The sequence below is a fragment of the Lacerta agilis genome, chromosome 4, assembly GCF_009819535.1.
Source record: "Lacerta agilis isolate rLacAgi1 chromosome 4, rLacAgi1.pri, whole genome shotgun sequence".
In the NCBI taxonomy this organism is placed as follows: domain Eukaryota; kingdom Metazoa; phylum Chordata; class Lepidosauria; order Squamata; family Lacertidae; genus Lacerta; species Lacerta agilis.
In genome coordinates, this window is record NC_046315.1 from 81,510,246 (window position 1) to 81,532,228 (window position 21,983).

At 38.8% G+C, this 21,983-nt stretch overlaps 1 protein-coding gene across 23 annotated transcripts in view; it reads left to right on the top strand.

Moving 5' to 3' along the window:
* Positions 1-21,983, top strand: part of DOCK9 (dedicator of cytokinesis 9) — a 97,428-nt gene that overhangs the window by 15,725 nt on the left and 59,720 nt on the right. For 16 of the 23 annotated variants that reach the window (XM_033147827.1, XM_033147831.1, XM_033147843.1 and 13 more), the window contains exons 2-3: positions 17,620-17,736; positions 21,760-21,849. In XM_033147827.1, the coding sequence (XP_033003718.1) occupies positions 17,620-17,736; positions 21,760-21,849 (207 nt within the window). Of the gene's footprint in view, positions 1-7,856; positions 8,113-17,619; positions 17,737-21,759; positions 21,850-21,983 lie in introns of those variants that run through there. The other 7 variants (XM_033147830.1, XM_033147834.1, XM_033147835.1 and 4 more) reach the window with 2 other exon arrangements.

The following is a 21,983-nucleotide window of genomic DNA, read 5'->3' on the forward strand; positions in this document are numbered from 1 at the left end:
CATTGAACACAATATGGATTGTACTTTTAGGTTTTGTTGTAGATAGCAGGAAAAAGTAATTTCATTAGTTTTTATGGAATTGATCTGTGTCTAACATTTTCTAATAAAATCAGAAATGTTGAAGAGAAAATGATATAGTGCAGTGGTTCCCAGTTAGCTATCCACTGCGGATCCCCTGTTTTTAAAAGCCAAGCCATGGACCCCCTACTTTTTGAAAATTTAGATGTCTCTATGGTAGTTTTTTGTGTGAATGGTCCCATGGACCCCCTGGGTGGGTTACTGATACAGTGCAAGCAATTTTATTGAAGACAGAAGTTCTGGAAATTAGGTAGCTAATGAGCCTGATTCATATAACCATCCAGTATCAAAAGAAAATCTAGATATAGAATCTTCTTAATTCACCTTTTAAAAATAGCATTGTGCTAATATTTATATATTAAAGTAGCTAGATGCCTGCAGACTTGTGGAGGTAAGTGTCAATCCTAAATCTGACACATTGGTATTTTATGGAATGTGTGTTCATTAGAATATGCTTAAGCTAAAAACAAAAAATCTCATTGCCTTAATTATGAAGACACTTTAGTTTTAAAAGGCTGTATAAGGAGAACTAGGTTACACTACTGAATTTCTTTAATCATTACCACATCAGCGGATGTGATTTCTCTTCGAAAAGTTTGAAAGGAAATATTGGTTAGGAAAACTTGCAAATTTAGACATGAAGGTTATTGGGTGCTGTTCTGAGTGAGGACACTGAAAAATTTCACTTCATGGACTTCCGGCGGCGACGCCATCGCGGGCGGTCGTGGGTTGCCTCGGCAGCGAGGTGACCCAGGCTGGCCCGGCGGTTGGAGCCCCGCTACCGCTAAGCGGGGCTCCGGTGGGGCGCGGGAAGAGCGTCCCGCGCCCTGGGCTCCCCGGCGGGCCCGTTAAAGCTCCGAACTCTTCCCTCGTTCCCCCTGTAAAGGGGGAGTGGGGGTGAAGGGACAACGGAGCTGGGCCATTAGGGGACATGCCCCAACCGGGTCAGCGAAGCGGCGGCCGCCGCTCGCGACGAGCGTCAATGTTCTCCCTGCAAGGATGGAAATTAAGGAAGCCCGGTGGTTGTGAGTACATGATTTGATCTGCATTTCGTTTTTAACGACCCGGGAGGTTACATGAAAAGGAAGTCTTCCTCCCTTCGGTGGATAGAAAATAACTGTCTTAAGAGACTGCTGTTACAACGATGGTTACAAAGTACTTTAATTTTGACAAGTGAGACTGTTTCGATCTCCCTTTGGGGAGCAAGTTAGTGGAGAATATCTCTCTTTAAAATTGTGCTCTTTGCGCCCTGGCTACAGGGAAAATGGCTGCGAAAGATTGTGACTGAGTGGAAATTTACTGGCACTAAGATGGAAAAGTTCTGAAATTGAAACTGTAATTTGATACCTATGCCCGCTTCTGCCATGCTGCGATTTGTTTTTGAGTTGGTTACGAACTATGGATTGACTGATGATCAAAGGATTACTTTCTTGAGACTGGATCTGCTTAATCAAAAATTGGTGATATTGAACCGGGATATGTCAGAAAAGACACTACCCACAGAGGAGACTTTTCAGGAAATGGCTGCATTGGAAGAGAGCCTTGGCAAAGAGCTGAAAGGGATGATTGAAGAACAGAGTAAAATGGCTTGGCGACTCCGGAAAAAAGAAACGTCCTTTGGGGGTGGCAGACCCAGGACGGGGAAGATTTTTATATCTAACTCTCGAGGTGAGAGCTCGGGAGTGTTGGCGAAAAAACTAATATGTCTACAAACAAAAGAAGAATGGTATTTTGAACCGGAGAAGCTGGAAGAAGAGGATGTGCGTACCCTGATGCTCTATGCAAGGATTGTTATGGACTTTGTCTGGATCTGTGGACTTATAAGGAAAGAGGACATCTCGAGGAGCGGCTCCGGAACAAGACGGGCAAAGAAAATGGACAGAAGGGGGATAGGGTGAATTGTATTAAGGGTAAAGCAAAAATGATTTATTATGGTACCCTGAAGCCGGTGTGTTAAGACTTTAAGCTTTTGAATTAGAAAAGGGATATTTGGACTTCTTTTTATTAGCAGCAGTTTAAGGGAAAGAAGATGTTAGTTATGATTTGATTCAAGAATAATATGTTAAGATATTGAATTCTGTGATGAATTAATGCGAAGTTACAATATGATTTGATTTTAGTTAAGTTAAGAACTAGAATAAATACTGTAATTTAGAAAATAAGATTTTTAAGAAGAATGTTTAGTGTTGAATTTCTTAAAATGTATTAAAAAATTTTTTTAGAATATGAAGTTATTAAAAGAATATTTGGAATTGGAACCGAAGGAGAATAGGCAGGGGAAGTCAAAGCTAAAGATTCGACCAAGAACTTTTTTTTTTTGTAGAAGAAGAAGAATTATTGGTATGTTTGTATTTGTTTATTTTTAGTTGGGGTGGGTAAGTGTTGGGTTAATGTTGGGATGGTGTTGGATTGTCTGTTTGTTATGAAAAACTAATAAATTCTTATAAAAAAGAAAAAAGAAAAATTTCACTTCATTTCAAATTATCACTTACGGTAAATGTAAGCAAATATAAAATTTGCCTAGGAACAGATCAGAAGACTGAATCATGACTTTGTCTTAAAAGAAACTCCTTACTCCTCCTCTATGCTCTTGGGAATACATTACCAGGATTAATATTAAAGCTAGTTTCTAATATAAATTTACACTCCATAGTCTTGTGCCTTCTCTTAGACTACTCCATTCCATTTTCTTTCGCCCCCTCCTCCTTGTTTTCTATGTGTCTCTCTTTCAAGCAGACACTCTGTGGCCAGTGAGGCTGCTCATTCCTAACTTATCTGTTTTGGGAATATGCTTTGTTCAAGGCACTATAGCATGCCCTGCCTTGTACGATGCAGAAGATGTTTGCCGTTTGGCTTTCTCAGTAAAAGCACATAGATTATATACTTGTTAGGGGCTGTGGCAATCAACTTCACTTTGTGTGACTAGGTGACAGGTCAAAATGTGTTTATTTTAGCAGACTCCCCTAATATTTCGTGTTGTGAAGAAATAGAATGCCTGGCAATTTGTATTACAGTGGACACTCGGGTTGCGAATGCGATCCGTGCGGGAGGCGCATTCGTAACCCGCAGTGCCACATTTGCACGTGTGTGGGTTGCGATTTGGTGCTTCTGCACATGCGCCGAAATTAGGAAGTAACGTGTTCCGGTACTTCTGGGTTCGGTGCAGTGCACAACCCGAAAACGCACAACCTGAAGTGACCGTAACCCGGGATATGACTGTATGCAGATTTATATGTGTCATGTGTGGAGTTGGTAGTGATTGGAACAGCATTCAGTGCCAGAGTATATTTAATATTCAAGTGCATGCACTTCAGCATTCTGGGCTATTTTATTTTTGAAAAATGTGAATTATTCTGGATCATTGTGTTTCAGCATATGATGCATCTTTGAAGATAGCAGTACCTAGAAGTGGTTTTGTTGCAAGGCCTCCAATCATTTCCCCAGTTACTGGGAAAGAACCACCCACTAGCTGATGGAAACAATAATTGGTTTAAAACAGCCTCCCTCAGCCTGGTTCTTTCCAAATGTTGTTTGATGTGACTCCCAACAAGCCCCGCCAGCATGGCCACTGCTCATGGATGATGAGAATTGTAGCCCAGCAACCTCTGCAGGGCAAACTGTTGGGAAAGCCTTTAAACAAGTGAGTTTTGACATAATTTCTGACAGTGGCCTGGCTACAGGTTCCTGGGATCTTGCAAACATGCAGGCTGCTTCGAGAGAGGCACTCACAGCTGTTTTTCTCTTCAATTGTCATCAAGCTCTCTCATCCCTAAGCACATGTTATAATCAAGAGCTTGTTTGTGTTGTCCTGATAAGCAGTCATTTGGCTTGTTGTGATTTGCAAACCAGGCCAAGATATATGATTATGCATAAAATAAATTAGTAGAAATAATACCTGCGGTTGGTTGAAAAACCTGTGCTTGGTTATCCTGTTTACTTGGCTTGTCCTATATTCATCCTTTGGAAATACAGGTAGAAATGGTGTCTTGTTATTAATTTCATTATATCTACATTGAAAGGTAAATTAATTAAATTCATCAATATTAATAACTCTCCATTTAATATTTTAATTATCATTATTCCACAAAACACTTTAAGATTGCCCAAATGGAACTAGAAACTTTATAAAAAATTTACAATTGAAAATGCCACTGTCATTGTGATTTAAAAACCAGTTTATGGCTAAACTAGTTTGGTTACAAATAATAGTTTTTTAATAAGCAGATATGAACAAAGTTTCTGTTAAGTGCAATAATACACATGTTTCTATATTTTAGTTATGTTAATGCTCATTACATGTCACCCAGTACAATGCCTCAGTGTTTACAAGTGGAGACTAGTGAAAATTTATTTCTTATATTCTGTACCTTCTGTATCCATTCTCTATTTACACAGTAGTAACACACACTGCTAATGCCACCCATTCATAACACTTATTCACGCACAGTCTTAACAGTTGAATATCCATTGTAATAATGGTCCATGTTCCTTTTCTGCAGCCCTTCTCATCAAGTGTAAGTAGCATCTGTTTTTAGTAGGGCCGTGCACCAGATTTGGCTTCTGCCTCAATCTCAAGCCAAATCAGATCTATTCAGAAGGATTTGGGCCTCAGTCAAAGTGAGTTGAGACAGCCACAGACTGCTTAAGTTAGGTTGGATTGCCCAAAGGATCTGAATAGAATAGAATTTTATTTACGGCCATAGGCCCATACAAGTAAAAAAAACACATAGATAACAACTTGTGCAAGTGGGAACAACATCCAAAGGATCTGGGGCTGTTATGGGGTGGGGCATCAGGCAGGAAGAAGAGGCATGCATTGGGTTTCCCATGAAGAGGCAGGGTCCTACCAGATGCATTGCTGGTTGTGTCTTCCCAGGAGAATTGAATGCAGCTTTGTTTACTTCTGAGTTGAATTGTACAGGGTTGCACTCTCAGGCTGCAATATTATGCTTTCACACTTTTTTGGAAGTAAGTTGACAGTTGCACAAAGATGATTTCTAGTGGGGTAGGGTTGAAATGATGAAAGCTTCATGAATAGGACATGAGAATGGGTGAAAGGGCAGGGAAACCAAACAGGTAATTTATATCAGGCAAAGACATCCTCATTCCCTCTTCACCCTCTGGTGTGGACAGACAGCAGGAGATGTGGAAACACATCAGTGCAGAGCATCTGTAAAACAACATGCAAATTTGAATTTAATCAGTGTGGTAATGTGAACACAGGGACGCGGGTGGTGCTATGGGTTAAACTACAGAGCCTAGGGCTTGCCGATAAGAAGGTCGGCGGTTTGAATCTCCGCGACAGGGTATGCTCCTGTTGCTTGGTCCCTGCTCCTGCCAACCTAGCAGTTCAAAAGCATATCAAAGTGCAAGTAGATAAATAGGTACCGCTCTGGTGGTAAGGTAAACAGCGTTTCCGTGCGCTGCTCGGGTTCGCTAGAAGCTGCTTAGTCATGCTGGCCACATGACCCGGAAGCTGTACGCTGGCTCCCTCGGCCAATAAAGCGAGATGAGCACCGCAACCCCAGAGTTGTCCGCGACTGGACCTAATGGTCAGGGGCCCCTTTACCTTTAATGTGAACATAGCATTCGACCTACTGGTTTGGGATAATTGTCACCCAGATTCCAATATTCTATCTTGGACAAAGTGTTGGAACATATGCTGGCTGTTCAACTCCAAACAGTGTTGGAGGATGCAGAATCTGGTTTCTGGCCTGGTTTTAGGATAGATGTAGTCTTGGTTACCTTGGTGAATGACTCACACTAGGGAAATGGATACAGGAAATTCAAGCCAGTTGATTTTCCTGAGCTTCTCGGCAGTTTTCAGTACCACTGCCCATAGAACCCTTTTGGAGCACTTGGCGTTCAGCTTGAAAGGCATGATGTGATGGTGTTTTTGGTCCTTTGTGGATAATTCTTCTCAGGCGGTGCTGAAGAGTGACTTCTGTCCTCACAATGATAATTGACTTAATGACCATTTCAACGTTCTGTTCTGTCACTCATGCTTTTTAACATCTACACGCAAACATTGGGAGAAGTCATCCAGAGATTTTGGGCTGAAGTGTCATCAGTATGTAGTAGTACATTATATTTGTGGTGGTGTCCAAGTCAAAGCAGAGTAAACCTATTGAAATTAATGGAGTCAACTAACTTTTAAATTTTAATTTCAGTGGTCATATTCGTGAGTATTACTAACCCTATGTGTTTTATATGTTAGTTTGATTTTAAGAGTCACGTGTTGATTTTTTTTCTAATTTTGGGGGTATAAATCCACTAAATAAGTTACTTATTGGCATCCCATTATCTCCTGAACATTTCTTTGTTTCAATAGTTTGTCACTTCTTTAATTCTGCTAACTCTTCTGTCTTTTGTTTTGCAGTTTTTATCAACTGATTATTAATCATGTTTTATGTTCCTGTGTTTAATTTATTTTAGCTGCCTTCATTGGTTCAAAGCTTTAACTAGAGAGTTGGAAAATAAGTGCTTTAATTGTATAATCCTTCAGCTTTCTATTTAAGGCTAAACATTGTTTCTAAGTCACTATGTTTGCTTTTCTTATAAATCAGCATTGACAATAGTGTTAGGCATTCAGATCTCCTTTATCTACAAAATGATGCTATTCATTCCAAAAATCCTTATATAGAAATATGACATCACATTTTATCTTGAACTCTTTTTGCACCTTACTGTGGCTTATTGTTGTTAAGATTTAACCCATTTCTGTGACTAAATACATTTGTTTGTCTTTAAAACGTCAAACATAATGTTACATCTGTGTTTTATGTGGGTGTGAGAGGGAGGAGAGAGCAAGCAGGCAGTGGTAGGGTTATCTGTGACATCCTTCTTCTTCCTGTTGAATGTATTATCTGCTTCTGGAGTGAGAACTTCAAGGTATGGAGGATATGAAGTAAACTCATAATTTTCCATATCAGAAACTAACATGTCAACACAATCCCTATTCCTAGTAATGTTTATTGAATACATAATTTGTTCAGACTGTGGCAGAAATCCACCCAACATTCATGGGAGAATGTGGAATGATCTTTTAGAGCAATCAAATGAAACTGTATTACAGTACATAGCATGACAAAGGTCTGTAATTTTATCAGGACAAGTTATTTGTTGTTTACTGGGTTGGGGCACAGTAGAAGCTATTGGTAATTGCGGCTCTGCAGCTAGGAGAGCCATCACCAGAACTCTCCTGACCTGACCTCTACCTTGTCCCTCCCCATCCTGATGAGTGCAACACTGTAGGCAGGAGGACACCACACCAGAAGCCACTACTGCATCCTACTGTAATCTTGTGGCTGCCCTGAACCTTTTGTGATATGCATATATTGCCCACATCCTGTTTAAAACTTGACCACACTGTTGCTTCTCTCCACAGTAGCCACAATACTTTACTCTGCAAAATATTGTAGAAATAGACATATTTGGGTGGCTCAGTTCAGTAATATCAGTGCAGAGGTGCCACATTAAAGGTTCAGACAATTTTCTTTGCATGCTCTTGAGAAAAGTTGGCTATTTCATATCAACAGCAGTGTTAACTGAGAGAACTTTGACTTGAGTTAGTAATTAATTTCATGGTTTAAGTTAATAATTTTGAAAATATACTGAAATGACAATACTGAACTGTAAGATTTTCATGGGAAAAATTGCTTTCTGTTCCTAACACTGAAAGGGATCCGCCTTCTCTTCTCCCACACTCATTTTCTCCCCCTCCCAAGGGGTTGGCCTTCATATGTCATGCATTCCCACCCTAACTTGTCTCAGACTGCCGCAGAGTAGCACAAATACTTGGTTTTCTTTCTAGCTTGAGGGTGGAAGAAGCTTTCATTTCCTTGAGATCACTGGTATGCTGCTGTTGGAAGAGAAAATTGCTGAAGTTTACAATTGTGTTAAACCTTTTGGTTAAGAATGCTGGCAAGAACAAATAGTAAAAATATGAAAAAGGAACTGGTTATAGAATCTCCACAAAAGTGTCCAAATGCAGCAAGTTCTGAGGCAGAAGTGGACAGTCCAGTTGAAGTTTTGGTAAGGTGATATCTCTCTCTCTCTCTCTCTCTCTGTGTGTGTGGGTGTGGGTGTGGCTGTTTAGAAATCCTTGAAGGCTTGTAAAGTTTCTTAATTTTCTTTGTGATAAACAGTTGCATCTTCTAAGATTCACAGTTCTGTTGCAATCTGCTAGTGTGATTTTCAGTGACTAATTTCTGTATGAAACATTTGGTCTCTCTTTATAGTTGTTAAAAACACTTTCTAATTTGTTTTCTAAAAGTCTGCCTAATATTAAATTAATATAAGCAATCTAAAATTGAAACTCTTAATCCTTTGATTTTTTAAATAATATGATAAAGCAAATGTTCTGCTGTCCCCAGTTTAATTTTCAGTGTAGGGTGCATTTAAAATACTTGAGTGTTTGAAATGTACAGATATTGTTGCCTTTGTTATCTTGCTGTACACTTCTTAAGGGAAACATTTTTTGTATGTGCAGACTGAGAAATCTAGTCCTCTTGTTGAGCTTGATTATATTCAGGGGTGAGGGAACAAGGCATGCAATGCACTGCTGAGGAATATTATGCTCTTTGCGACTGATGAGCTTCTATGTTCCACAGGCGACCTGTATAGTTGTACAAGTTGTACAAGAAGTTTCTTGTTGTGTACTCTTTTTGTAAAATCTGCATTAATTTTGACATGTATTGTGTTCATTTGTTTTTGGGGAGGAATGAGAATATTATTTCTTAATAGCTCATGAGTTGTGACACCATAGGAAGTATGGTGGACCTTATTGTGTGCGAGGTCCACCAACACTGCACTCAGATAATTAGTTCTTTCAGCTGTTTGGCAAGACATTAACTAGAACATTGTGTTAAAACAAAACAGCTGCAAGTGAGCAATTGTTCCAGTTGGCAGGCACTCTTCATTAGACCTAGGTGTATTGTTTGTTAATATATAAATGACTAATATCTACTAGACAATTTTCAAACATGCATGTTCTCCATGGAGAAATAAAATAAACATGGCAAATGTTTTGCCAGAAAGAGTTTCATTTTAAGGAGAAAGCAATGAGCAGTATGCTAGATTCCTGCTTGCTTCTGTTTTGAATATCCTTCCTGTAAAATCCTTGTGGATTTTGTATTTGGATGCACTGTACTTTCCTAAGTATTTGGGAAGGGCAGTGGGGGATGGAAAAGGAGACATGTTATGTCTTAATAGCTCATGAGTTGACCCCAAAGGAAGTGCACACTGCTAACAAAATTGAATGGAGATGTGAGCCACATCCCTTGTTTTGAGAAACTTGTAATCAATGGGTGTATAGTCTAAATAATATCCAAGTTTTCATCAGAGATACTCTAAGCAAGTTTTCTTTTTCTCACCCCTTCTTTTGCAATGCTTCTTTGTTTAGACCCATTGCATTTTCACTCTTATGTTATAAACAAATTAAATGTTAAAAGTTAAGTTATTCTGCATGCTGGTTATTGAATTTATTTTGTACATTTCAAATGAGTTAAAGAGGGAGACGAAACATTCATAACTTCATATTTGTTGTGTAACACTGAAGTGGGAACTATATAGAGAGATCTGCAAGTTTGTTACGTATTATGCTTGTGCATCTAGTTCACAGGAAAGATGCCAATTATGGTTGTAAAAAGAAGTGCTTTCTGTTTTCCACCTGGGCCCCAGGAAGACAGAATATTTAGCATGGCTTGTTGCCTTTCACATGTAATTTCAGAATGTCTTGTAATGGTTAAAGGTAGATCACAAATGAAACCGTATCGCAAGGTGGATTTCTATTAACCATAGAAATAATATCCTTGTTCAACATAATAATAAGCCGTTGCTTCACGCTATGTACATAAGTTAGAACGAACCCAAGCAAAGCCTTGGGACTATCCTGTCCCCATGCGACTGGGTGAAGGACTTCTGCAGCATTATGTATGAACCAAAAATTGTTTAAAACACACACAATTTCTAAACAAACCAACTTCAGAACATGGGTTCATTGTGCATGTAGTGCTAAATTACAAACAGTAACATGAAAAGTCAGTCCATTATGGTTGACATTAAAAAAGTGAGTTTTAGGTGGAAAGTTGAGTAGTGTTATCAGTATTTCTTTGTGTATTTTCTTAGAAAAATTATACGGCAGGATTCAACTCATTGGACCTGCTAGCAAAAGCCCACACAACTACTTATACTTCAATCCTACCAAATGAAAGTAAACTTGATAAGGATAAGTCCTGTACGGAAATACTCCTTTTCTCCTACCTCTTCACCATTCATGCTTTTCACGAAGAGAGAGAAGAATGCTCCAGATACTTTGCTTATAGCTTACCATGTTTTTGCAGTAGGGTGGGGAAGTCATGGTGGTGAGGCAGAAGAGACTGGTCTTTAATTGTGTAACTAAGGAGAATGTATATGCTGATTTCCTACATCTTGCTTCCCTTTCTCCTTTCTTCAACTTCCACAGCTCCTTTACTGGATCAGCTTCTGGCTGTAATCCATGTTAAGAGTAAAAGGTAAAGGTAAAGGATCCCTGACAGTTAAGTCCAATCGTGAACGACTCTGGGGTTGTGGTGCTCATCTCACTTTACTGGCCGAGGGAGCCAATCTTTGTCCTCAGACAGTTTTTCCGGGTCATGTGGCCAGCATGACTAAGCCGCTTCTGGTGAAACCAGAGCAGCACATGGAAACGCCATTTACCTTCCTGCCAGAGCGGTACCTATTTATCTATTTGCACTTTGGCGTGCTTTCGAACTGCTAGGTTGGCAGGAGCTGGGACTGAACAACGGGAGCTCACCCCATCACTGGGATTTGAACTGCCGACCTTCAGATCGGCAAGCCCAAGGCTCAGTGGTTTACACCACAGCGCCACCCGCCTCCCTATGCACCCGCGTCCCATGTAAGAGTAGTAATGCTTAAATGCTTTTACCACATTGGACACACAATTATTTTAACCAATACCCTTTTGAGTCCTTAATTATTTAACTTCTCTTGTATGGTTTGTATGAAACAAAGTATTGAGGAAGGAGCAGAAATGCAGATTCTACTGAGACCTTTCAGACTTTACTTCACATGAATGGGTCTCAAATTCCAAATCTAGGCACATGTAGGATTGTAAAGATGAGGACAGAAGTAAATGAAATATAGAAAAATACAGATGGTGGTAATCACAAATGGTGATCATTACCTTGTTAAGAATGGCCATTCACAAAAGTAGTTAATACAGAAATTATGGCGTTGATAAGCCAATTAGCACGTGCAGTGTGGAAAAAATACCAATTGTGCTGATTCAGTCTACTGTCAGATGTAGTATGCTTCTGAATACCAGTTAATAGAAACTGTAGAAGGGCACAGTGTGTCTGAGCTCAGGTCATGCTTGCAGGTTTTCCATAAGCATCTGGTTGGCTACTGCAAGAACAGGATGCTAAACTACCAGTAGATAGGTCACTGGCTTGTCTTATGTTCTTATGATAGTCCAAGAGCTGAACTGCAGACTTACAGAGCCAGAGGGAATGTAGCTCTCCAGGCAGGGGGGGTTGGAGTTGCCCCACACCTGCTGCATGGTTTATTACTTTTCAGTGGGCCCTTTTCCTGTGCTACAAATAACTCTGTCCACTACTTACCCCAAAAGGTCACAAGATGTAGTTCTGAATACATTTAAAGAGGGGAGTAACTACCGTCAAACTTGTGCTTCCAAATGTGTGTGTTTCACAGGGGTGAAGTTATTTCCTAGCATCTTGAGGCCCCAAAATAATCACTTCAGATGTAGTATTGTATTAGCCTATAACTTTTTCCCTGTTAGACAAAGGTTTATAGAATGGAAAATATCTGTAAGAGGGAGCACAGGGGAGAATCTGCTTTCCTGGAAAGTGTGTCACTGTAAGTAGTGCCAAAGTCAATATGTTGTCCTCTATTCTTTTGTTGAGAATGATGAAATATCCTTCCTCTTACTGAGGATGTGAACTCTAGAAAATGTATCAGAATATTCTCTTAAATGAGATGAATATTGTTAGGGCTATGCAAAGGTGTGTAAGGCATTAGTTTCAAGAATAGCATGCAGTCTTAGCGAGGGCCCCGCGGCTAAGGTTAGTAGATTTCCATATGTTACAGTAGGGTAGAAAGGATAGGGATATTGTCCATTAGAGCCAAATGTAATCCATGCTGCTCAAAAGAAGATAAGAGCAGGTTCACTGGATCAGGCCAAAATACCATCTTAGTCCAGCATCTTGCTCTTACAGGACCAGCCATACCATAAGCAGCACCTGAGTGTATGAACACTTCCCACTTAGACAGTGGAAATACAACATAGCCATCATAGCTAATAGGCATCATATGGTTGTTTTATTTATATTTATAAACTGCTAAACCTTACAAAACACCACAGTGACTTTTACAACAATTTCTATTTGTTTGTTTAAAAGTCATAACCCGCTTTCCACCATGCAGGTCTCAAAGCAGCTTACAACAACAAATAAAGCAGAATAAATAAAGCAGTTATCCCAAGAGAAATCAGTTACTGCCCATGAGTCTGTTCATCCTTCCTGTAAAGCCTGTAGAAATAGAGTTTCTGGCACCTGACAAAATATGTACAACCTCATAGCTGGGTTAACTTCAATGGGCAGTGTATTCCACAAGGCAGGTACTCTGTGTGGAGGGACTTCAAGTCACCATGAAACAAATCTCTGGTACATGTGGCACCACAAGCAGGGCCCCCCATAGATAAGCACAGTGAACAAGCAGGGCTTTATATACAAACAGTAAAATATTAAGTTTGGCCCAGTAGCTTATTGACAGTTTCTCAACACAGGTATTATGCCCCACATAGAACTCATTGCAATAATTCAGTTGTGATTTTACCAATGTTACCAATGTCTAGGAATATCTGTAGTTGGCACACCAGCCAAAACTTATAGTTACTACTGTTGGCCACTGAGGCCACTTGAGCCTCCAGTGGCAATTAATGGATTAATAAGTACTCCTAAACTATATAAATATTCCTTCGTAGGTACTATAACCCCATGCTGAAAAGATAACTGACCTATATCCAGAACAGCAGAGCCATTCACCCACAGAGCCTCCATTTTACCAGAATTTGGCTTCAGTTTATTGCTTTATTAATATTTTGGGACCATAAGGTTTGAAATACATTCTTTATTTTATTGTGTACCTACCTAGCAGTTTGAAAGGACGTCAGGTCCAAGTAGAAACGGACAGGGGTCCCTTTACCTTTTTACCTACTTGTGGTTGCAAGATGAAAGGGGAAAATAATCCTATCTTGTCGGCTCAACACGTCAGTACAAACAACAAATAATCTTCCAGTTCTTTGTAAACCTTAGCTTTTTCTTCAACAGATTAACTACTTTGCTAGAACATAGAAGTAAATATGTACAGTGCCTTAAATCTTAAAACATTGTTATGATAGGGAAAAATAACTTTTGCTTGTATTCAAACAACAAATTTTATGGGAAATCTACAGTAAATTAGGAAAGGAGTTTAAAACTGGTTGTGGGTAGAGATAAGGAATATAACTGTCCACACTGAGGAAGAGGTTGTAACTTTTTCCAGGCTTGTCTTTAACAGTAATATTTTTAGCTGCTTTAATTAGTTATTTTTCCATTGGAAATGTGTATTTATTGGGGCTTGATCCTCTAATTTACACTGTGTGCGTATACTTTGCTTGAACTTTTCATGCTATTATCAGTATCTTGTAATCTTACCAGATGCCTTTTTTCATAGGAAACTTTCCATGATATGCCTTATTTTGAAGCTTTCAGGAAATAGAATTTCAGGAAGCATATTTAAAAACAATAGTCTGAGCTGTGTTTGTAGGAGATATTTCCACCTGATACCATAAAACCAGTGTTCTTTCTTAGTGTTGCTAATAGACCTGGGCCCTTGTCCAGAGAACCACAAAAGCAAGAGAACTTTGCATACACATAGATGGGCTTGTTCTCTTACAGTGCCAACTGGAATTGAAGCAGGAACTTAACACAGTGCTGATCCGCTGTTGACAGAGTATAAACAGGGGAAGGGTGTGCCTCTAGTTGTGTTTCTCCTATTGCAGATTGGTATTATGAAGCTTTAGAGAGAAGACTTTTGCATGCTTACCTGTTAGACTGGTGAGGAGAGCACAAATATGGCAGTTGTTCAAGTGTGCACATACAGGCAGCGGTGTCTGTGACACAGCACTAACTGGTTCACCCATAGCCCTCCCCACAGTTGGCTTCTGCACCTGTAGTATGGCTGATCTGGAAGATATCTGCATATGTGAATTGCATTCTCTGGATGTATGCAACTGGAAGCTCTTTCACTAGCTATAAAAGAGCTTCAGTATCATTCTGCATCCCAGTGGTAACAAGTGGGTATTTGATCATGGATTAATAGTCATTATTTCCCCACCCCATAGTATCATTAATCTAAACAGTGGTGTGAAAATTACAAATTACAGAATCTAGCTCTTCTATGTATATTTTCTTTGGTGGAGGAAATAAATTATGGTTAGCAGTTTATGCACAGGGGTAACAGATTCTTTAGGCAGTTTGTTTCCCTTTTGAGATTAACTAAGAACTAGTATTTGTTAATAGCACCAAATGGAACTAATTGACATGAAGGGGTGTGATTGGATCTCAGCTAGAAGAGAGATGCTATCATTGAGCTCTATGTTGTGTCCTTTCCCAAGGGTGGGAGAAGGGATATGTGGTGGGGGTGGGTTGCCAAAATGCCGGGTGGCACTTAGCGCGCGACCTGCAGCGCGCCCAAACCACGCGTCTCTCCTGGGAAAGATGCGGTGGCTTGAGCATGCCCAGGCTCCGTGCTGCCAAAACAGTCCACCTGCTGCCTCCCCCTCAGGATGGCTGAGTGGGAGGAGGCTGGCAGACTCCTCGGAGGCCCCGCGGAGCATCCTGCCCCAGCTGGCCCTGCCCCATGGGCGGTTGGCCCCACTCCCGGGCGCAGAGCACGTGCACCATCCCCAGGCGCCCAATCGGTTTGCTCTGCTGCTGCCCTTTCCATCCTCTGTTTATATGGCAGGCTAATCATTTAAAACCAGAAACAAATTTAGCAGCAATACTGTTGAATTGAGAAACAATTTCCTTTGAAAAAGATTCTGAATTAAATTTAGATTAGGAGTAAACAAAAATAGCTCACCCACAGATTTATTGGCTTTTATTGGCTCAAAAACTCAAATCAGAGTTGATCTGTGTCCTAATACTAGAATGTTGAATCCAAATGGCTTCTATTGTGTTTTACTCCTTTGTGCTGCACTGTTGCTGTTTCGAACACTGAGAGAAAAATGAAGATAATAACTAAACTTGTGTCTACAATATTCTTTTGGGAAAATGTCCCTGGAGTCCTTAATGCTTCTGTCTTAGAAGCAAGGCAGAAAATTTGCTGAAACTCTTAACTGTACACATTTCAGCATTTAAAATCTGCCACCTGGCTTATGCAGGCAATTAAGAAAATGGATGGTCACTGATTTTAAATGTATATGTGTTGTATTATATATAGATATTATTGTAAACTGCTTTCATGTTTTTTATGATACAGTAGTATAGAAATATTTTAATAAATAAATAATACACATAATAAAAATATTTCTGGTTTGCTATCAAGTGTGGTTATTGCTTTCACATACAGTTGTGTGAAATACCTATGTCACGGCAATCTGTTTCTAATAAAACCTGGATGGGTAGCTATATCATATCTGTTAAAGTTTTGATACTTTTCTGCTGTACGCCTTTCTCAGAGTAAGGTCAGTTACCTTTATGTTCTCTTTTTATTAGTGTTCCTTGATTAAAGGAATTTATCTTTCACATTCATTGGCAATGGTCAACTGCTTGTAATAAGTCTCATCCTGATTTGTTCATTTGCAGAAATCATTAGATTTTGCTGGTGGTTTCGGCGAAAATATGACTGTATAACTAGAGATGTAATGATTTAGTTATCTAGCTGTTGAGTAACAAGTGGGATATTATGGTCAAGTTGTATTTCAAACAGAAAAACGCTGTGTGTGCGCGCCTTGTCGTATTTCTTTAGGGTTTGGTCTATTTTATTATGTCAATAACAGTTTCCACGTTTACTTTTGTAGTTAAGTTTGCCTATTCTTTTGCATGTGGGTGTTCTTTTTATTCTTTGAACTAAGTATGCTCCGCTAAACAAACAAACAAAGCATACTTTTCTTTTCTATAATAATGTTCTCTGTAAAAAAAACAATAAAAAACTTAGTTGCACACTCCCAGTTCTCTAGCCTCTCCTTTGATAATGTTTCTTTCCAAATATAACATTTTGTTCTTTTGAACTCCATCCAAAATGACGTTTTATTTAACAGGAATGTTCCCATGTGGTTGATATTAGAAAATCTGAATTAACTTTGACCAACCTATGTGCAGATCAGTGTGCCTCCAAAGAAGTCTTTTTTTTTTGAAGAAAATCTTAACATATGCCGTATCTTCCTCTGAATCCTGAGATAGGAAAAATTGATCTTTGGTAGAAAGTATTCTGACTTGCCTTAATTTACTTCATGCAGTTGTTAAATGTTGGGACTTAAATTCCCACATATTGTTGCTGATACAGAGAAATTTTACATATTTTCCAGTAAAAGGAGCATTCAGGAGAAAAATACTTTATGGGAATTCAAGCAGAAAAGTGAACTTAAACCATTCTAGTACTATTTTCTGCCAGCTTCCTTCCATGGTATTTACACAACTAGAGCCTTTCTAGATAGCAATAAAAACCTTATCAAGACATGTAAAATGTCCTATTGCAGCATAATTAGTATTCACACTTTCAGCTAGAGGTTTACCTGGATCCATGATCCAAAAGTATTTATTTATTTATTTGTTCAGGGATTCTATAAAAGAGAATCATTTGCTCACTTGGAGTTGAACAATAATTTACATAGTTTCTTTATGTTATAAGTAGAGTAATTTTGCTTAAATTGTATGTATGTATGTATGTAAGTATTTTTGTATAATGGCTAGATGCATAAATAGATTAGATAGTGGTATTACAGTGATATCCAAGCCGTTAGAATCAGATTGTTTAATTGCAGCAAAAGATATTAGAGGTGTTTGCCTTGTGTTAAGAAGGGCTGCACAATATTCAGTGATAAGAGTAAAATATGTACCTCATTTGTAAACTAGGAGAATACTTGAGAATAATGCAGCTATTAGATAAAAGTGAAGCATCAGCTTAATGTCATAATTCTGTGCTGATTAAAATGAATGGATTGCTTTATATACATAAACCTGCATAATTTGTATTTTGAACTTAAGTAAAACTTGTATTTCCATTGTGTACAGCCATTTCTCCACACATGTTGGCTATATTATTTTTATACAAACACTTTGTTATCTGTAGTTCAGTTCAAACTCTGTTTCTATGGTATTCTAACTTTATTAAGTCTGCAATCCTAAACACACTTAAATGGAGCTTAATGTGTAGAATTGTGCTGCAGTAGCCCATGGGTATACACAAATCCACATTAGTATATTTATAAATAAATTTGTGTTATCTGATAACTTAAATATTTCTATTTCTTTTTAGGCAAAACCAAAGCTCATTGAACCATTAGACTATGAAAATGTCATTGTTCAAAAGAAAACTCAAATCCTCAATGATGCCTTGCGTGAGATGCTACTTTTCCCTTATGATGACTTCCAGGTAGTGTCTTTAATTCCAACACTAACAATTTTTAAAAAAACGTTATTGTGTATTACCTTGTTAGCTATACAGCATCAAATGCTATTTCCTTTAAACCTAGATTCACGCTATAACCTAACTGATTTTACCGGTTACTATTGCTTCCCCTCCCTATACACACACACACACACACACACACACACACATATAATGGTAAACTTGTGATTTACCATTATGAAGAAACAAAGCTATTGTTTCTTCTTTGCTGCTTACTTGTCTCCAGACTCTGTTCAATGTCTTGGTCCTAATCTTTAAAAAAAAAAAAGATTTTTTTTTTAATTGAGTGACTCCTTGTACATTTATGTCTGCATGCTCAGATCAACACCTGAGGTTCTGTGTCTTGCTCTGTGTGTCTGATGTGCAGGCAGGTACAGATTCTCAGTCATGGAATCTAGCTGCCCTTAGGGGCGCTGGTGTAACTCCCATCACTGTGTGGTTTTGACATATTGTGACATCTTGGTTGTTAAGCCAGGGTCTTTGGGATTGCACAACTTGGCTTTCGGCAAATGGCTGTGTAGCTCATTTCCCCACTGTCTTTTTTGTGTCTTTTGTTTGCTTCTGTGGCTTTGGTCATGTTCATTTTTTTGTTGTAAAACTCTTTCTGATTTTATTGTATTTTGTATCTGTTATTAATTTGATTAACTGTTGTCAACTTTGTATTCTTTTTTGAAAGAAAAATAGAATACAATTTTTAAATAAAAAAGAAAAAGTATGAAATTTACTATGTCTAATCACCTCAATGTAACTATGGGATCCCGCCCCCCAAGACAGAGTTCTTTATTTAAAAATATACATAAACAAATATTCTGCTTCCAGAATAAGGTTAACTCAATTGTGTGCGGGGAACCTTTTTTAGTCTGAGGGCCACATTTTCTTCTCAGCAATTTTCTAGGGGCCACACACACCAGTGGTGCACACAGAAGCAAAAGTATGTGGAGCAAAAAATGCCCCTCCTTTATATAGGAAGCTATTCTCTACACAAACTCATGCATCCGTTTCTATCCCCAATCAAGGCAAGCAAAATGCACCATCAGAGTTCAAGGACACATTCCAGCCAGTCAAAAACACTCAAGGAGGTTGCAAGGCAGGACTAGAGGGCGCAGTCAGAGGTGGTTAGAAAGAATCCCAAGGGCGAGATAGAGAGGCTTGGACAACTGCATTTGTCGCTTGGACCAGAGGTTCCCACCCCTGATATAGAGTCTTCCATCCACTACTTAAAACCTGGTTGTACAGCTAGCATAAAAACACAACCAGCGGTGTTAGTTTGTCTCACAAGAATACTTGGATTTCTTACTGCAGCCATGTGAAAGTATTTTAACTGCTCTGGGATTGACCACTATAACTGGCTGTGGCATGGTGACATTGGTTTAAAAAACAACAACACAGCAAAAACTATTCTGAAGGCTATCCAGCTATCATGAAAGTAACTCAGATTGGTATGTAACCATATTGACAGAGATGGTGCAAAAAATGAACATGTAACATAGCATGGCAGACCTGCTTCATGTGCTTGCTGTATCTTCTTGAGACTTGCAGGATCTACTGGGGTTTTACTATTCATTAAACTCCTTTAAGAAAATGATCATGGTTCTGGCTTTGAGATTTCTCTGTTTCTTGTTGAAGGCCCATGTAACCTGATGCAAAGTAAAATGAGTGATTTTTTGTTGTTGGTATTTGCCTGAAACGTTTGATATAAATACTGGAATGCTGCAATGCTGATTTTTTTTCTGGATATGAGCATGTTACTTCTTTCTCTTCTTTCTCTTCTTCCTTTATTTTTTATTTTTTTCTCTTTTCTTTTTTTGGTAAATGGCCTTTGTTTTAAAGAAGGATGCCCTTCTTCTTTAAAGGGTTTGAACTATGTTTATCTGTATGTTTGGATAATGCTATTTTTAGCAGAACAAAGGAAGAAGTATGTTGAGTATCCATGGAAAGACCAGTATTGAATGCAGGAAGCAGGTGTGACTGCAAACAATAGCAAATGTATTTGTGGCTTAAAGAAAGTTAAACATCTTGGGATTTGTTAGCAATCCAGTAAGACTCCAAATAAGTTTAAAACCATCCTAGAGTGTAGGCCATAATCTCGATAAGAATTATTGGGAATACATCAAAGTTAATATGCATAATGTACTTTACAGAACAAATTAAACTACCAGTTCTGCCACAGAACTGACTTCCTGATGTACAATTTGATTTGTAATACAATAGTAGCCATATTATGTTATTGTACTCCATATAATATGTAATGTCATACTCCATTGCTAATAGCTATTGAGAGAGTCATAAGACTGTTACATCAAAAGAGGCAAATCACTTGGGGATCCTTTGCTTGAAGTTATGTACCGTATATGAAGATTTGTAGATGAGGGATTCTTGCGGTGTAGAAGGTTGGGAGGGGCATGAGTCTCATAGTTCATACACTGATGGGAGGAGGGGGATATAGGATATGCCAGGGGAGGATTGATTTAGGGGAGGAAAGAATTATTTTGACTAAAAATATAGCTGAGACAAAAAGTTATTTCAGTTTGAATTTGAGATAGGCAAAAATGGGGGCTGATTTTCCCTTACAGAATATTTTTGGGGTAACTCCCCATAATTTTGGGAGGGAGGGGACCTCTCAGTAGCAACTACAGCTTTTTCTTTCTTTAAATTGCTTTTCTGTCAGCTCTTCCAGTGCTATGTCATAACATTAGGTGCTGCACCAATCCACCACATCTTTTGAGGGCAAAGTATGATTGCTCTTTTTTCTTTATCTTTTTAAAGCAAATGAGGAAAGCTTCCTGAAGCTTAAATACAAATTAACCTTCACTCCCAGGAATAGTTCCAAAATATTTCCCCAAATTTGCTGCCCCCAAATGGGCTGATGAATTAGGGGAGTGCATTTTTTCATCTGCACTCAGAGAAAGAAAATGAAGGCCATCCGTCTGTTGACCCCAATAGACAAAACATAGGTTTGTGGCATTGAGGAGGAGAAGCTGCTACGAGAGAAATGAGGAGAAGTGACATCAGCGGTGGGTTCTAGTGAGCTCTTGCTGCTGCCACCACTTCTCTGATGTGGAAGGGCTTTAGCAGGGACAAGCAGTGGAAATGGCAGTAGTGGTAGTGGCCGGGTGAGGCAGCACTTTTCCATTTTGTCTCAAGCAGCGAATCAGAGTGAGCCGCCGCTGAGGTTGCTTGTCTGTCTAGTCAGTTAAACTTCCAGCCAGTCCACACCCTTATGAAAATTAGTCTTCAGTTTTGTGTTTGTCAAACACGGCCTTAACAACTGTAGAATAAAGATGCTTAAAAAGTTTAATCTGAGATAAGAGGTGAAAACAAACCGGGACAATTTCTCTTGGCTTTTTTCGTGATTCAAAAACAGGATTGTGAGCACTAAGGGACAGAGTCCTCTCTCAGAATGATATGTATGATGACTAGACTAACAAAATCCAGGCTACAATTAAAATGTGTTAGTTATGAAGTGTGGTGTAGTGGTTGGACTAGGGCCTGGGAGGCCATGGTTCAAATCTACCCTTGGTATTGAAGCTCACTGGGTGACCTTGGACCAGTTGTGCCTCTCAGCCTAACATACCTTACAGCATCATTGTGGGTATTAAATGAGGAGGGGAGTGTACACCACCCTGAGCTCCTTGGATAAAAAGGTGGGATAGAAATGTAATTTATAATAATACTGTAATGACAATTTATTTCCATAGTGTGTATTTTGCTATTTTACATATAGTTTGAAAAAAATATGAATTAACAAATTAATGAAGAACAAACCTTTCCTTGTGAGCTATTTGATTTTAGAAATCATTTTAGTTGAATTTTATATTCATTTCAGCTGCAGTCCTTGCCATATTTATTTGGGAGTAAGCCACATGGAACTCAGTGATGCTTTGTCTGAGTAGACCTTGATAGAATTGCATTGGAGGATGTAATTAGCACTTATAAATACAAGTAAAAACTACTTGCAATTAATTATACTTTAATCTCTCACTAAAGACAGCAGTACTGAAACGACAGCATCGATATGTATGCTCTACAATTCCTGATAATGCAGAGAAAGAAGCTCAGAGTTTATTTGTTAAAGAGGTAATGTTTCTAGTGTATTTGCTACTTGATTTCCATGCTTTGTATTTTTAATTTTATGTTGTAGCAAGTAGAACATGCAGCAAAATGTTGTTACATAGTTATCAACCCTAAAAGGAATGATCCTGTTGAGGGCT